Source organism: Haemorhous mexicanus, chromosome 5 (genome assembly GCF_027477595.1).
Source record: "Haemorhous mexicanus isolate bHaeMex1 chromosome 5, bHaeMex1.pri, whole genome shotgun sequence".
Lineage (NCBI taxonomy): Eukaryota > Metazoa > Chordata > Aves > Passeriformes > Fringillidae > Haemorhous > Haemorhous mexicanus.
This window is the reverse complement of record NC_082345.1, coordinates 35188513-35206279: the sequence shown is the minus strand read 5'-3', so window position 1 is coordinate 35206279 and position 17767 is coordinate 35188513. Positions and strand designations below refer to the sequence as shown.

General features: G+C 34.5%; 1 protein-coding gene across 1 annotated transcript in view; it reads left to right on the top strand.

Annotated features, from left to right (window-relative positions):
• The window catches only part of LRRIQ1 (leucine rich repeats and IQ motif containing 1), a 102678-nt gene that overhangs the window by 51153 nt on the left and 33758 nt on the right, over window positions 1–17767 (top strand). The window contains exons 19-23 of the mRNA XM_059846840.1: window positions 1294–1383; window positions 2092–2216; window positions 2822–2917; window positions 3265–3350; window positions 12611–12712. Coding sequence (XP_059702823.1) covers window positions 1294–1383; window positions 2092–2216; window positions 2822–2917; window positions 3265–3350; window positions 12611–12712 — 499 coding nt within the window. The remainder of the gene's footprint in view (window positions 1–1293; window positions 1384–2091; window positions 2217–2821; window positions 2918–3264; window positions 3351–12610; window positions 12713–17767) is intronic.

Below are 17767 nucleotides of genomic sequence, written 5' to 3'. Positions count from 1 at the left end.
AACATACTGTAATCAAATAACAAGGAATTCCAGAAGCAGGGAATCAATCAGACGTAGGAATTAATCCCTTTTAAGACATGAAAATAAAATCAAACATTATTTTTCAAATCTCGGTCAGAATGGAAGCAAAAAGAGTGATCTTAGGGCCACCAAATCATGTGACCAGCACTTGAACTAACCTTTCAAAATACCTGGAATATGATTCTTTTGTGTCCCAGAATTTCAAAGGTCTTGGAAGATCTTATTCACCAATCTAAAGCTGTACAAAGTCCTGTTTCCACAAACTACACAGCAAGGTATCCAAACTTAGGATCATTTCTCAGGGTCAGAAATCAGTAAAATCTGAAATATTTTATGAATGGGAGAAAGATAGTCCAGTTTTATAAGTAGGCATTTCCAAAAGAATGAACCCCAGGCTCTTTGCTGTTGAAGCAAGAAGAACCTGAATGACTGAGCCCTGTAAGTCAAGCCAAATTCTTCAGTGGTATTTACTTACTGTGTGGGAGTGATTTGATTCTCTCACTTATCAGAATATATTGAAAAGACATCATAAAAAACCTCGAGGACCTATAAGAAAAAAAGGTCATATACAGGTTGGGTTTGAAGCAAAGTCTAGAGTTTATTTTTATGAAAGAAAACTGAATTCTACCTGAAAGTGCTAAGGACACCAATTAGCAACTAATTCTGTCACTCTTCATTCCAACTATTATTTCAGTTTCCCATTTAATCCATTACATCAGAAATAAAACTGCATAATTGAAGCATATAGCATTATATAGCATTTACTTTTTAACCCCAAATTTCAATGAAAATTACTCACCAGTTCAGTTCGACAAAAACAAGTTTGACAGAATCAGGCACTTGCATCTGGACATAAAATACTCAGTCAATAACGTCACACAAAGCTCTTCATATTCCTTATGCCTTTAAGTATCTTAGGTCTGTATTTTTTCAAAGTTTAGCAGTCTTTTATAATAACTTGGGTTTACTAACCATGTTGGAATAAAATTACAGGAATTTGAGAAAGAGGGGTTGCATCTCATACCAAACCAACACCCAAAAAGGACCTCCATAACCCACAAATACTGTTGCTCTGATTTGTTTAAAATAAAACAGTACAGCACAGCATCTCCAAAGGTGCTTTGAGTCTGAATGCTCTGCAGGTGGCAGTTCTGATGTACGACTTGAAAAGATGTCCAAAGTATGTAAGACAATTTAAAAGAGACTTTGCAAAAGTTATCAAAACTAATCTGATTTTATCAGTGCACTATTTGACTTTGCTCATTCATGCAGGCTGCATTAGAGAAGGAATGGCTAACTCTAGATTCCACCCGTTTCCCTTCAAAAACACTCCTGCTCTCAAACCAGCTGCACTGGCCAAAGGTAACATGTCACAGAAACAACTTAGTCTTCAGTCTTTATTCATTCTTTAAGGATATGCTATTCTGAGGTGATTAATATGACAGTTTAGTGACTTAAAAACACAATTACTTTTAGAAGTCTCAGACTTCCTCCTCATCTCTAGATGCAATTTTTCTTTTAGATTTTCTTTCATTTGCTTATTTTTCTTTATTTTGGATTTATTTCAACACTTTACTTCACAGTAGCAGAAAAAAAGATGATGTGCTTCATCTGCCCATTTGGCAATGGATTAAAAATTGCTAGTTGACAAACTACTTTAAAAATACTAAGATCTGCATTATATGACAACAGCTGAATGTTTTCAGAACAGCTAAAGGTCATTGAACTGCAATGTCTGCTAGATAAACTTTGAAGTTTTGGCTTTTTGTTTTTGTAGGGCTTTGTATTCTTATTACAAGCATAGTATTACTAATGTTTTGTTTCCTACAATTAAAAGGGTCTTATAAATGTACAATTTATTTTATTTGGGGATATTAAGTGTAACTAAAGTCCCCTTTTTTTTTCTGTTTGGTTAGTTGAAAGTAAGGTTTGTAATGGGCATATCACTATTAAGGATCCTTTTAGTTATAATGATAAACTCTGCAAACCCTGGTGCAGTTTTTTTTTTTTTGCACATTTTAAACTCAGACTTGTGGGGACAATCAGCTGCATTCCTTTTCTTTCTCATAGAAGTTTTCTAGGCCTTCAGATTCCAGTGAACATTCAAATAGTTTGCCATTAGTACCACAAGAAGTCTGGCAGTGTGCTAACAGACCACATTCACACTCAGCAGAAAAAAGTCATTTTCATACCAGGTAAGTTAAATTATATTGTTTTAAATTGTATTTAGTTCATTTGGATTTGACGGAAAAAAAAAGGAGAAGAAGAAGCTATTTTCCAATGCTTTTGCTACTTTTGGTCAATGTGATATTACTGGAGTTAAAATGTATTTACTTTCTAAAACCAAATGTATTAAATTCAGTTGTTATTTTTCATTGACTACTATAATTAGGAATATAAGAATATATATGTGTAGTTTTATTATTTAGGTTTGACTATAAATCATAAAACTTCTATTTTTTCATATATGTTATGAAATAGATGTTGAAATAGAGATCTTTAAGACCAGATAAAGATTAAAAGGGATTTCTTAAACAGCTGCATTCTGTGAAAGGAATGAAATATGCTTCAAGTAATTGAAATGTAAACATTTCAAATTGATGGCAGACTTTTATTACTCTCCAAGATAAAACCTTCATGGAGTATTAAAATGGATTTTTTTGGTATCATTTCCAAGCTTCAAAAGTGTCTTTAAAAGGCACAAACAAGTTGCAGAATAAAAAAGGCTGCAAAATAGTGTAAGCCCAGACCCTTTCTTATTTACTTATCTTTCAGTGCTGCTATCATACTTTGTTTCCAGGTCAGGGAAGGAAACAATGTCACAGCTTTCTAACTGGAAAGAAAAAAAGGAGTTTTTATTTATGTCAGAAAAAGAAGAGAAAATATCTGAAGAATGGTATGTTAAGCTCTTTTATTTAAACAGTGACTTCCAAGAATAGGTATTGTATAGTATACTTGACTGTTGTTGCTTACTTTTTCTAAGTTCCACTTTTGAAGAATCTCTGTTTTCTACCAAAGTAAAAGTTTTTGTAATTATTTTTGTGTCTAGGAAACTATCTTAACAAGTTGCAATAATGTAATGTTAAGATAAGAATTGCAGCTATCTCTGTAACTCAGCAAGTTTCATACTGTGGATGAGTACTACACACCAGTATTCTTTTTGAAAAGGGTATTATACAATAATATGCAGCTGGTGTAACATAATACATGTGAAATATTTAGTAAGCTATTTTCTTCCCTTAGGGGTTTTAAGGATATTTCTACTGCACAGCTAATGCTGAAGAGGGCCCATAAAATGAAACCTAAAAAATACAGTAATAAAAGTTTAGGTAAGTCAAAGTTAAAATAATGGTTACATTGATGTAATTTTTCCATTCTTCAAATAGTATTGTATTTGTCTTTTAAAAACTTTGGTTGTACAACATTAAACATTAATTTGAATACAGGTGGAGTGTGAGTAAAAGCAACTCAGTTTAAATCAACGTATTTCGATTTTAAAAACTATTCCACTGGATTTTGAAGCTGACAGCTTATTTGACATATTTGACAGCTATGGCAAGCAGAAATTTTATTTCTTCCTGTTCATGTATCTCATCTTCTAGATGTGGAATTTGTATTTCTGCATTTTGTGTTTCTTGTATTTTCTTCTTGAGAAAATCTTAGGTTAAAAAATTTGACTTATGCAAGAACTATTTATGAAAACAACATTTCGATATATTTGAAAGTACACCATTAAATTTTTTTAATTATATATTTACTTTGGAAATAGATAAAGCTTATCCAGCTTCTCATCCAATTATGTTCTGGCTCTTCTCAGATACTTCTAATGTCAGTGAACCTTTCTTAGAGGTTGTTAATATGATATGCTAATAGAAATGTTGCTGGAATATATTAATAAACATTTTAGTCAAATACTGATAGTACTAGAAGCATTTAAACATTTAAGACCCTAGTTGACAATAGGACCTAGCACTAAATGGTCTTTAGAAAATTCACCCTTATTTACCTATATTTTGTATCACAAGCAACACTCTTCTGCATAACTTTGAAAAACTCTTCTGTGTTAAGTGTTGAAAATATTGAAAGATGTTTTGCTCTTTGAAGGGAAAAAACCCAGCCTACAGATATATCTAGACACCATTTTTTTCTGTAAATTTTTTCTGCTTTAAGCAAGTGCACATCATAACTATGACTAAGACTAGATAGGATAAAAGTTATCTATAGTTAAAAAAAATAATAAAAGGGATAGGTGAAAAAAGACATGTAATCTGCAAATCATGCTTTGTGGAAATGAGAGTATATGGATAAGAAGTTAAAGTTAATATATTGAAATCTTCATAGCTTTCCATGGTGCCCTACCATCTTATCTCATTTAAAAAAAAAAAAAAAAGTAATAAGTGTCTGGTGTGCAGCTGAGGGTTTTTTTAAAATATATTCCATTTTGGGCCTCTCTATAATTTTTCAATGAATAAAACTTATTAGGTTATATCTTCTTTTCTCCATATGCTGTCTGTCTTATGTTAGTAATTAATCCAGTCAGAGATGTCAGATTGAGCATATCAAATTTGCTGTCCTATTTTTGTTGTAGTTCTAATGGATTTCATGGATATGTTTATGTTCACTTTGTTCAGATTATTCAACATGATGTATGGGTGTTGAGCTTTTTAATGTAGTGCTTGGAATATTCTCAAAGTACATTGCTAGTTTTAAAAAAAATTGAAAAACCTTTTGCCCAATGTTTTTATAGTTTCAAATTTTCTCCTCTTGACACTACCTCATATAGAATTTTTTTGTCTTTCTGACTAGTACATCAAGCACAAAAATAACCTGTGTATATAGTTTGCCTGTATGGGTTTCTCTGTCAGTCATTAAAATCACAGGGTTTTTTTCAGATGAACCAAAAGCATAGTTTCCCGTACCAAAAAATGTGACTGAAAATATTTCACTTCATCCCTATTCAGTAAAAAGGTTTTCAAGCTGACTGTTCTTTCTTATACAGCACACTGACAGTCAGTCCTTCCTTAGTCTGTAAGGAAGTTATTAATGGAAATTAATAATGGAAATTATCAATAAGTAAATTATAAAATAATAAAACAAGTATTTTTTTTTATTTTTAATTGATCTTTCATCTCCAATCTTATATTAAAAAAGGTTATCCTGATCAAATATTCTCCATGTGAAAAGAATGTCCACATAAATAATTACGTTTTCTATCAGGTACATCCTCTGAAAGAGGTGAAAGTAAATCAGGGTCATTTTGAGGGTCTGGTGGAAGAGAGGGGCTTTTCAGCATTTAAATTAGAGTGGATACACCTTATCCTGAGGCTAGCCAGCTCCAGATCAGGAAACTGTAACCACACCCATTAGGCTGCCAGTATCTTTCCTGGTTCTCTGTGTGGTCCAGCTCATGCTCGGTTACTTTCAGCAATTTCAGTGTAACTGGGGAGAGACAGTTCACACACTGAGGCAATTGCTTTAAGTTTAACCCTACGGAAGAAGGAATTACAAGAGAAATTTGACTCCTTCTAATATTCAAAAGGAGATTGAAATTCATCTGAATAAGCAGATGTCAACATTGTCTTTTAATGTTCCCTTAGAAGTTACCATCCTATTGCCTTCATCTCCCCTGAAATGAGGTTCATTTATCTTGTACTTAGTGATATGCATATGGAAAGTTGTAGGATTTAGTTTTAGCAATACTATTTCTGTTCTTTCTTTTGAATTTCCAGGTCTTCAGTGTTATAATTACAATTGTTTCCTTTTAAGCTTTCTAATTAAAAGTAGCTGAAGTATACTAACCACAAAAAAATAATTTTGTTTGTGATAAACGTTCATACCCGCTAGAAAGTAAGTAACCAGCAGCCACTTAGAAGTGGGAATTATAAGATATAAAGAAGCAATTTTTGCTGTTATACCTACTTACACATCTGACTTAGAAGTAAAACTTCAAGCTTTGAGAAAATGCAAAGCAACAACTTTAAAGAGTCTAGATACATATAAATTATAAACTCTTCACATTAAACCTGTAGCTTTTATGTTGAGATTGCAGTGTAATCCCAAACATTTTTTCTATGCTATTGATCATTCTGTGTAAAGATCTCATTACTTGAAGGTAATGATAAGATATTGATGGATCCTCTTGGAACAAACAAGCTTTCAGAGTATGTTTTCTGGTTCCATATGCTGTCAAAGCCCTTTACCTTAGACCTGAGATTCACAAATGCTTGCATTCAGAGAGTTATACAGTTACTTTTGAATATTTTCAAGACATCTGCTGGGTTGGAACCTGGACTGGACAGCCCTGAACATCTTTGATCCTTAATATATTCAGGTGTGGAAATTTATTCCTTTTTATTTTCCAAATAAAACATTTGTCTTTACTAGTGCAGCAGTGATGGTATCCATTTGATAATTATAGAAGTCCACATCTGAGTTAGTCATCTGCATTGTTTTATGGAAAGAAATTTCCTCTTAAAACATAATTCAAAAACAGGCCACTAGAGTCTTACTGTAAAAGCACTTATAGTTCTCCATTGCCTAGATGCAGAAGCTAGACTGAATTGCTGAAGTGCAAAGTTAAACTCTAGATATGTAGAAGTAACTGAGAAGTATCTTACCTCATATGTCTGGCCACATATCTTCTCAGTAAAGAAAAAAGCATGGAAAATACTAGCAAGTGCACTGAATTTGTATTGTATTGCAAGAGAGAGAGAGTTTAAAGTAGCATAGCCTTATAATAGGGAGTGATTCAGACAAGGCTTATATTGCAGCAGACCAGTCCCACCAGCTAATGGCCTTAAGGCCTGTATGCCCTAATCCACTACTGTTATGTATCCTTGGTTGTGCAGTTAAAGAAAGTTGTAGCCTGCATTTTACTGATACGAAATGTATGCTTTGTCTGCTTCAACTATTTTTACTGTGCATTAAAATAATACAAAAAGTGTGAGCAAGAAACCAGAAGATTTGAAGCCAAGTGAAACTGGCATCATGTCAGAAATATTCCTGTTAACCAGGGTGCATAATATTCTATGGAAATTCTAATTCAAAATCTAAATACAGCAGATGTTATTGCACCTCACAGTGCTTAAGTGGCTGTGACTCATAACAGTCTTAGCTTCCTAAGGATGTCTTGGCACAATAGTACCAAATTTCTTGCTTTACTTGGAATTTCCCTCATCTTGTGGATTTTGTATGAATCTCTCAGTTAACTTCTTTTTCTTCTAAGATGGATGAAAGCTTGTCTCTCCTACACTTCTTGCTTAACCTTTTCCTCTCCAAGAAAAGTTCTTTTATCAGTGGATCAGGCCCAGCCAGCATGGGTTTAGAAAAAACAGGTCCTGCTTTGGCCAGCCTGATCTCATTTTATGACCAGGTGACTCACCGCTGGATGAGGAAAAAGTTGTGGATGTTGTCTGCCTGGACTTCATGAAGCCTTTGATACTTTCTCCCACAGCATTCTCCTGGAGAAGCTGGCTTGGACAGATGCACTCTTTGCTGGGTTAAAAACTGTCTGGATGGCCAGGCCCACAGAGCAGTAGTGAAAGGTGCTCCATCCAGTTGGCAGCTGGTCCCTGGTGGGGTTCCCCAGAGCTCAGTGTTGGGGCTGGACCTCTTCAATCTCTAAATTGACGATCTTGGCTGGGGGTGGGGTTGCAGAATCAAAGGCAGCCTTAGTAAATTTGCAGATGACACTAAGCTGATCTGCTGGAGGGCAGAAAGGCTCTGCAGAGGGATCTGGACGTGCTGGATTGATGGGCCAAGGCCAGTTACATGAGGTTCTACAAGCGTGCTAAAGTGCTGGGTCCTTCACTTGGATCACAACAACTCCAGACAGTGCTGCAGGTTTAGGAAACAGTGACTGGAGAGCAGCCCAAAGGAAAAGGACCTGGGAATGCTTGCTGACAGCAGCTGAACATGAGCCAGCGTGTGCCCAGGTGGCCGAGAAGGCCAATGGCATCCTGGCCTGGATCAGCAATAGTGCAGCCAGCAGGACCTGGGCAGGGAATGTGTCCCTGCACTTGGCACTGGTGAGGCCACACCTTGAGTCCTGTGTCTGGTTCTGAGCCCATCACTGCAAGAAAGGCATTGAGGTGCTGGAGAATGGCCAGAGAAGGGCAACAAGGCTGCGGAAGGGTCTGGAGCACAAGTCCTGAGAGGAGGGGCTGAGGGAACTGTAGAGGTTTAGCATGGAGGAGAGGAACCTTCGGGGAGACCTTATTGCTCTGCACAGCTGCCAGAAAGGAGGCGGTAGCCAGGTGGAGGTTGGTCTCTTCTCCCAGGCAACCAGTATCAGAACAGGAGGAAATGGCCTCAAGCAGTGCCAGGAGAGATTCAGGTTGGACATCAGGAAGAATTTTTTTCACTGAAAGTGTAGTTAAGCATTGGAAAAGGCTGCCCAGGGAGATGGGTATCCCTGGAAGCATTCAGGAAATTACTGGATAGTAATGGCGCTTAGTGCTGTGCTTTAGTTGGCATGGTGGTGTTTGGTCAAACGTTGTATTAATGATCTTGGAGGTCTTTTCCAACCTTAATGGTTCTAGGATTCTATGGTAATACTTGATTCCACATCAGAAAAAAAAATGAAAAAGGTTAAAAAGCAGCTGAAGTGTACCTTGATCACTAGAACCAGAACACAATGATAAAGATATTTCATAGAGGTCAGCAAATATTTTTCATTCAAGTTTAAAATTTTAGACAATAATTCAATACTAGTTAAAAAATGAAATAAAAACCAGTAAAAAACTCAACCCATCTTCCTCAAATACACAACCCCAAAACAGATAATCCATCTTAAAGTCAGAATGAAAATTTGTGGCATATTATTCCTTATTACACATTACATGAGTGATCATTGATCTACATTTTCTTAGAAAATAAAGCTGCTTTTGTTGTGATTGTGAGGTCTGCATAGAAGTTTCTTCTGGGAACTCCAGCCATGGATGAGTTGGAGTTCTAATTGCTATGCCATTATGGAACAAAATCTGGTCTTTCTTCCAAAGGAATTTGCAGTATAGATAAGCATCTATTGCTGTGTGCAACTTTGCCTTATCATCTCTTTAAAGTTCACGTTATCTTTCTGTTTTCCTAATTACAGGTATTGCACAACAAAAATGAATGGCAAATATTTTAATTTTTCAGTTTCACGTATTAACAAGGAGCTTAGGAATGTGGTGCCAGATCAGGCTGTACCTACTACTTCCGTATTATTTCCATAACGTATCTTCTGTTTGTCCAGCTTAACTTTGCTATTTGGAGGCAGCCAAGGAATGTACATTAAATTACCTCTCTGGTTTCTAGATTGAGAGCACAGATCATCATCTGATAAGCTGCATTTAAATGAGTATCCAGGAAGATATTTTATGATTTTGAACTATTGGACTCTTTCACAGTTCTCTGTGTGAAATCTAAAACATTTGATTGCTCGTCATCAAAGCATACATGCAGTTCATTTCCCTAGCTCACTCAGAGACTGAGAAGGTCTAGTATTATGAAGTAATCTATGTAATATTGCTTACATTTGGGACTAGGTAAAGAAAAGGACTCATTTTTAATAACAGAAGAGCTGTAGGCAATTTTTGAGGTGACCCAGGTAGGTACAAATTCAAGTAGTCTGGCACTGTGTTAAATCCATGTAGATTCTTTAAGTTATTTTGCAAAGATTCAAAGATAAATCTTCTGATGGAAATTTCTTCTTTTAGAAGAACAATTTCCATTTAATGCCCTTCTTCCCAGTTCACAGAAGACTTTGCTGCTGATATCTTTGTGCACAAATAAATGTTTGAGAAATCTAACTTGGGAGTAATGACTCTGAGTGACTTCACCAAAAATCTTTAGTATAATTTAACTTTGGACTTGGTGTTTTCATAGAATTGGGTGGAAGGTTGCATAAGGAAAGATGATATTTTATAACATTTTTGAGCAATGTCAATAGATCCACATAGGAAAAAATATATGATTTCAGGGATTATTTTTAATTAATCAAAATTAGTTTGGAAATTTTCAATTGCATTTTGTCTTAAGATGTTTTATATGATTTTGTCACTTTGGTCTTTTATTGAAGAAAGACACTGGTTTTTGTAACTAGCATAAAGCTGGAAGAAGTTAGAAATCTTTTTTGCCAACGCTGTATGATAGATGTTGGAAAACTTACAATTATGAAAAATTGTATTTGTGCATTTTTATATATGTGCAGGATGTGCATGGCCATGTATCTTAGAACTATGCAGCAGACAATAGTAATTCATGCTTAAAATATTTTTTATAACTTATATTACCTAAAATATCAAGGAGAACTTTTAAAGAATAATGTAATACAATTTCAAGGTATTTTAATCACAGGTCTTACTGTGATTCACTATCCCAAAAATTTGCTACCCTGATGAACACTAGTCTGATACAAATTTTTTTTAGTTGGAAGGCTGCTTTATCCATTTATACAGAGTGAAAGGATCTACAAGCTTGGTGAATGAACTTATCCCATTATCAGTTAGTGAATGAACTTATCCCATTATCAGAATCATTTTAATAATCCACCTTTGAAACTAATGGAGGTAATCATTATTTATTTTGCTTCTTGAATAGTTTCATTGAATTTAGCTAGTGAAAGTGAGTTAAAATTACTCTAAATATGACATCCTCTGGATTAATCTGAAAGCTAGAATCATCCTACAACCACATGAGAGAGGCTCTTAGCCAGTTTGAGATAACAAATTGTAAGGTGTCACTGATTCTACCTTGTGAAGAAGTCATGACCTAATTTACTCCCTCCCCACATGCCACCACCCTTCATCAGTCAGGTTTGCTGCTTTGTGAGAGGTTAGCACCATTAAGAACATTCTGCCAGCCACGTGCTGCTGCAGTGTGGGCTGACCAAGAGCACTGTAACAGCTCAACGTGTTTTGCCAATGAATTATCTCTTAGGGTGCCAGTGCATTATCTCTTAGAGTGCCACACCCATTAGAGATCTTCTTTAGGCTTGTAATACATCTTCCCATTCTCTGGGGAAAAGCTGGGCTCTTAGGATCCCTTTATGTACTAATTAGTTTGTAATTGAAGTGTCTGCTACAGCTGTAGAGGGCTAGTCAAAACCAACCTTGCAAATTGTTGTTAAAATTCATAAGTAGTTACCCACCATCTTAACAGGATATTCTGGTCATTCAGAAATAAGAAAACTGACAAACAAGAAAGATATTTACTTTGCTGCAGTATTGTCATGGTCTTATAAACTCTCTCACTAAACACTAATGAGATCATGTAAGGGACTCAAAATGAAGCACCAGACATAACTAGTAATTTTAATGTATTATGTCTGAATGCTCTTTGAGTTTTTCCACAACCTGTTTTCCTGCTCTGTCTGTTCTGGCAGTGTCTCACATATTCATTTTTGCTACACGCACATTCTTTGAGAAAATTTAGATCCTTCCCTTTCCATTTCTACTTTCTTGATAAGCTCCATTGCTTTTTTTCTCCTCATTACTAATTTCTACACTTTTTGGACAGTTTTTGGTCATCTTTGTAGGCAAGCTTCTTCTGCCTCATTGTTTCTCATATATTTCTGAAAGTGGATATATCTGTTTGGGCTACTGTGTTCTTTTAAACATATTTATTTTATCTTTCCTTTCTGTTATGATTCTGTTAATCATATTACCTTGATCCACGGCATATCTACAAAACTCTTTGTACTTTGCTCCTCATTGTGTATCTGCTTTTGTTTCTACATTCTTTTCAGTCCCTTTTTTTTTTTAATATTATCTCTAGTTTATTCTGCAATGTGCCCACAATTCTCACATTCCTTCTAATGCACTGTTTCCCTTAAATTCTGAGTTTCCTTCTGTGCCAAGCAAAAAATTCTTCCTTCACAATGTAAATAACATGTGAAAATCACTTCTCCTGACTTGTGTGGTTTTTGCATCAGTGCAGCTTCTGTTCATTAAACTCTTTTTTTTTTTTTTTTTTGCCAATCTAGGAACATGTCTTGTATAGATTTATAAACAATTATATGCTCATCTTTACCTCTTTGCAAACTTTTAAAAGTAACAGTTAAGACTCAAGATTTCATACTTCAGCATGTAGACTTCTGGGGTATTTTTTAATTTAAATTTAATTTCAATTAGGATGATAGATGGAGGAAAACTAGGTTATTATCTAAAAGCGTAGCCTCAAAAAATAAGCTACCCCCGTTAACATTTTTTAGGTATAAATGTCTTAATTTAGACTGCTGAATAATTCTAACCCAAAGCTTTTAGAAACACTGCTTGATATGGACCCTGTTAATATCTGCTTTAATTTCAGTCTTAAAATCCAGATTTTTAAAAAATATTTTCTGCAAATATATGCTTCAGAATTTATTTTTAATTTGTAGATGAGTGAGCTGAAAGATCAACAGTGTTAAAATTGCAAAACAATTACTTTGATTCTCAGAGGCATGTGTATTTATATGGCTTTATTTTAGAAAGTGTAATCCTTTGTGAATATAAAACCTACTTTTAAAGGTATTTTCATTTATTAAGTGGCTAAAAGGTGAAAAACTGCTTGAAGGAATGAATGAGCCAGGTCTGACCTTTGATTTTAACTTGTTCTTGTCATCTAGACCCAGCTGTGCGCCTGGCGTTGTTCAAAAACAATGAAAATAAACATCTCTCTGTGAAACCACCAGGGAAGACACAGCCTATAAATGCTGAATACTTTGAAGGTATGAAAAAGTATTTCATTTTATGCATATAAACGTATATGTTTTTGCAATGTCTTTTAAACTGGCTTACTCAAAATATAAAACAATATGTGTAAATAGAAAAAGGCAGAAGTTTAAGGAACTTATCTGTTCCTCAAGTCACAGCAGCGAAACATTTCAATTTCAATTCATTGCAGAGAGCAAGATGTGCTCCTAGAGCTTAATTCATAGGGAGATGGAGCCTAACTTATTTATTTATTGTTTTATTATTAAATCTCCATCAGGAAAATGTCAAAGCATGTCAGCAAGATATAAAATACAAAGTACTAGAATAAAACTTCATAAATGAAATATCACTTCAAATTCTTCATTAAATTGCTACCTTTTCCAAAGCTAGACATTAACTCCTAAAAATCCTTAACATGTTTTTTGGAAAGTACTTTCATAAATATTCCCCAGAAATTCACAATTTGACATAAGGCAAGGAAAGAACATTCAGCATGTAAATATTAATTTATTTTTCATAAATATTTCATAAATATTTAAATACTGATGTAGCTCTTTTACTGTTGAAATTTATGTTAAAACACTCCTTGGTTTCTGTACAATTAAAAGAAGGCCAAGTCTATTTAAAATGCCATTGTTGTAAGAAGACAATCATCTCCAGAGACGTTTTTATATTGTTTTGATTCTTTTTGCAGCTCAATAGTGTACTCAGAAAGTTCTCACCTCTATCTTTTTATCTTTTTCAAAGACATAGTCATATGCTATCTGATCTATTCCTAGTTTCACAAAGTAAAACTACAAATTATACTGTATTAGCATTCACTGTATGAGGATAAAAATTAGAACATGTCTGAGACAGGTGTGAAATAAATCTGAGTCTACATGAATTGCAATTCAGTCAATTAACTTAGCTGTATGGAAGCCTAGATTTGCCTCACATTCATGAGTCCATGCTCAAATTGCTTTGGAAACAATTCTTGGTGAATTCTAAAGAGGAAATATTTTTGCACTATTATTTGCCTTGGGTCCAAGCATTAATTTGCCTTGACTATAGAAAGTCTGTGTGTGCTGCACCTGACTGAGCATTTCCCAGCATCTCATATATGTTTCTGTGGCATATGCTTATATACATCAGCATGTATCATCTGCTGAAGAAACAGGACAGGCAGGCTGCCTGTGAAAAAGTGAATGTCCAATAGAAACAATTGTAGGAATGCTCAAAACCATGTCAGAGATAAGCCTCTATGCAAGTTCAGTACCCTAAAATCATTGTAGGTTTAGGCTAGCTCTCCTGCCACCAGTTTATTTCCTCCTGCCTGAAAACATTTCCCTTTGTTTTGAAAAACTGATGTATGCATTAAAATATTACTGAAGTTACTTTTTGAATTTATGGAGAGAAGGTACCAAGGGAAATTGGAAATCAAATGGCATAGTGGTGGTGCTTTTAATTGTCTTTCATTTCAAGGACCATTTTATTCCTCTAGCAGGCTAATAAACAGAAACATTTTTTCACCACTCGTGGCTGCTCACATGCAGTCTGCTGAGCCCTCAAGGAGACAAGCAATACTTTTCTGCTTGACCAGAATAAAAATGTGTCCTTCTACCAGAGGCATTGCTACTTCAGACATTATGTCCTGAAAATTCTAGGTTATGAATTAGAGAGTGCAACACGCAGCATTTATTTATATGTATGTGAGGTATCATCAGACAGAACTAGGACTTTCTAAATTTGGAATTAGTAACACTTTGCACCTGCCTAATAACTTAACAGAGTTGTGTTATCAGAGATGTCTTCTCTTGTTTCCCATTCCCCCTCTTACCTTTTAAACGTTTCTTGCTCTTTTGCCTGCAATAGGTCTCTTTGGGTCTGTTCAGTCATTGGAGTTCTTTCTGTAACAAGAAGGTGGAATGTTTTCATTCTGTATCCATAAATCTTGTGGTCATTGTATTTTAATTTGATAGAACCCAGACCTGTCCTTTGTGTGGTGGAAATAAACTTCCTCCCTTCAAGACCTTTTACTTTCACAGACTCATAGTGAGTCCTTGGGTAGAAAATTTGAACTCCAAGCCATCTTCTTCATAAACAATTAAATAAAAAACAAAGCACATTCTATATATTCCTTCTTTATTTCTTTAAATTGGGAAATGGAGGGGAGAAGTCAACATCAACAGCAAAACAGCAAGTACACACGTGTTATCTGTTAAATAACAGAATCACTACTTTTGAAAGGGGATGCCCTAGGAAGTGAAACAATTAGAACAGTTTTAGATTTTCAAACTGGAACACATCATGGTAATGAATATTTAAAAAGAAATCTAGTTAAAATGAATGATGAATGTCTTTTGTCTTCATTGTGGTTTTGTGTGTAAGACTACAAAGAAGACAAAAACTAATAAAAGCATAAGAGATATAAAAATCGTGACAAGAAATGAGGTTACTATCTGATCATTTTGTTTTCTTGAGATTATTGTTCTGTCATAATTTTTCTTCTTATTTTCCTGCTACAAAAGTTTTGATAAGCTGATATGCAATATGCTGTTAGCAAGTTTTGAAACTTGTGTATAACTTTAATCCCATAGGATAATGCATCCATCTCTAAGTTGACATACATGTTGTTGGAAAATACATTTTCAAAACTGGATTTATTAATTCATAAATATTCAAAATTTATTCATGAATTTTTATTGAATTTTGGATGAGTCATCGTGCTTTGCTCACTGATGTTAGGCAAATACCCACCAGGGACCTTTATTTTACATTTGAATCACAGCAGCACACAGAATTTAGTCAGAAATAAACCCCTTTGTAACAAACACCATGCAAGTGGCGTGAGGAGATACTATTCTCACAGAGAAGGGCTTACTGTTTGAAAATACAAGCAGCATTTGAAGGCAGAAACCATGGATTGCAATTCAATGCTTTACTGTATGTGCCAATATATGTGTCAATATATCTGTGTCTGTATGTGTCAATGTATTTACATACAGTACATGTGTCTGTCCTCCACAAATATATAAGCGCATACCAGGAGTATAAGTAGGTAAAATAATTCAATAAATGTAGCACTTATAAGTTTTTATTTGTATATTTTCACAGAAAGTAAATTATGAACAATTAATGTCTGGCGTAATTACTAGCATCAACATGCATTTTGTAATTCTAACACTTTCTGTCAGATGCAGTTTCACTTTCTTTAAAGTTAATTTAATGCATGTGGTCATTGTATTGTAGATACATTAAAACTATTAGTTAAAGAAAAATGTATTTTAATCTTTTTGGTGACGTTAACTTGAGTAAGTGTAAAGTGTTGTAAAGTGAGCCATAGAATATGCAAGTATAAATATGTATTTACTGTTTCTCATAACAAATTATACCCTGATCAAAACCCTGAAGACAGATGAAAGCCTCACTTGATGGCCTCCTGATGATTTGCTGGACATTTCCTGGGACTGTGTATATTACACTGCTCTCTTCAGTGAGATAAAGTTATGCTTCCATCATGATTGTTGAGTTTCATTTAGTGTCAGGTAGCTGACAAACAAAATATGCCTTCTTTAATGCATATTCTGGTTCAATGAATGTTCTTGGAGATATTTTTGTGGTTTGTAGATGGTGACATTTCAAAGATCTCAAAACTTTGGAAACTTTATAAGGCACACAGATAATTGTCATAATTTCCTATTTTGCATCAAAGCATATTTTTTAGAAAGCTTTATGACTACTTGTCCACTTTTTGTCTGGAGGCTATTCAGTTGTTAATTTAATGAAAAATAGTCTTGACTGTTTTGGGTAAAGTACATTAGGAACTGAAGGAAAAATCTATCCTTGACTCCTCTTGGGAAGTTCCAATTAGTCCTGGCTGAGCGTGTAACAGAGCATCTCTGCCATCTGTGGGTCCGTAATTACAGAATCTATAATTTCATTTACATAGAAGAAGGATACTTTTCTAGCCAACAGTGTGAATACTTAGTCCCAGTACAGCAGCTGAGAACTGAAGTATGAGCCCTAAGGCCAAGCTCATTTTTTTGCTACAAGCTTTGCAATCAGTGTGTGTCTTTTTGGGTCCTCTTTAATCCAGTTTCCTCAATGGTTTTGGTGGGTTATCCAAATAATTTTTGTTCAGTGGGATAGGAAGCTGAATTCCAGTCTGTAGAGCAAGTTGGAAGAATGAAGGAGATCAGATGAAAATCCATTCAAACTATCCAAGTATTATTTGGATATGGTTTGCTTTATTTCACAGGTTGTGCTCTATTTAATTTCATAGACTGTGCTGTATTTAATTTGTAGGTTAGGTGCTTTATTGGAATATACACTATTTTTATTTTTAGTCATATCCATATCCATATCCATCAGTGACACATTTATACCATACACATCAAAGTGAAAACAATGCAATGTGACTTCACCCAAAAATGTGAACAATGATTTATGCCTGGAGGTTTAACTATACAAAAAATGCACCAGGCTGTGTTGACAAGATATGTTTGCTGTAGTTTGGGAACCTGTAGTTGTATTTGGCAGTACTGTATTTCCTGTCATTTTATGCTTATGGTGACCAAGGAAAAGGTAATGGGCATAGTGTTAAGACTGATTTCACCAACACAAATTTGATAATGAAAAGATTATGCTTTCTCGGGTGACTTTTAATTATGCCAATATTTATTTATTTCTGTAGAAATTGTCAGTTGAAATAACATTTATTTTTCAAGAATAAGAAGTAAAGTGAGCTTGTGATTATGTCATATGATTTGAAGATAAATATCAAGGAATCCACTTAGTCATCTGTTTTCCAGCTTTATAATAGTTCCTAATTATGAAATTCCTTGTAATCTCAAGCAAAAATTTTTGCAAAACATTCTTATAGATTATTATTACTAGTGATAATTGGAAGTGCAAATGTGAGACTTTGGAAAGTTGGAATTTACGGTTGGCTAATTCTGTGAGTTCATTAAAATGTTGCACTTGATCAACATAGTTTCTTAGATTTTCTGTGTTATAAAATATGAATACATTTTTTAAAAACTATGCATGACATTTAATAGAATTTGTATTGATTCAATTCACTGATG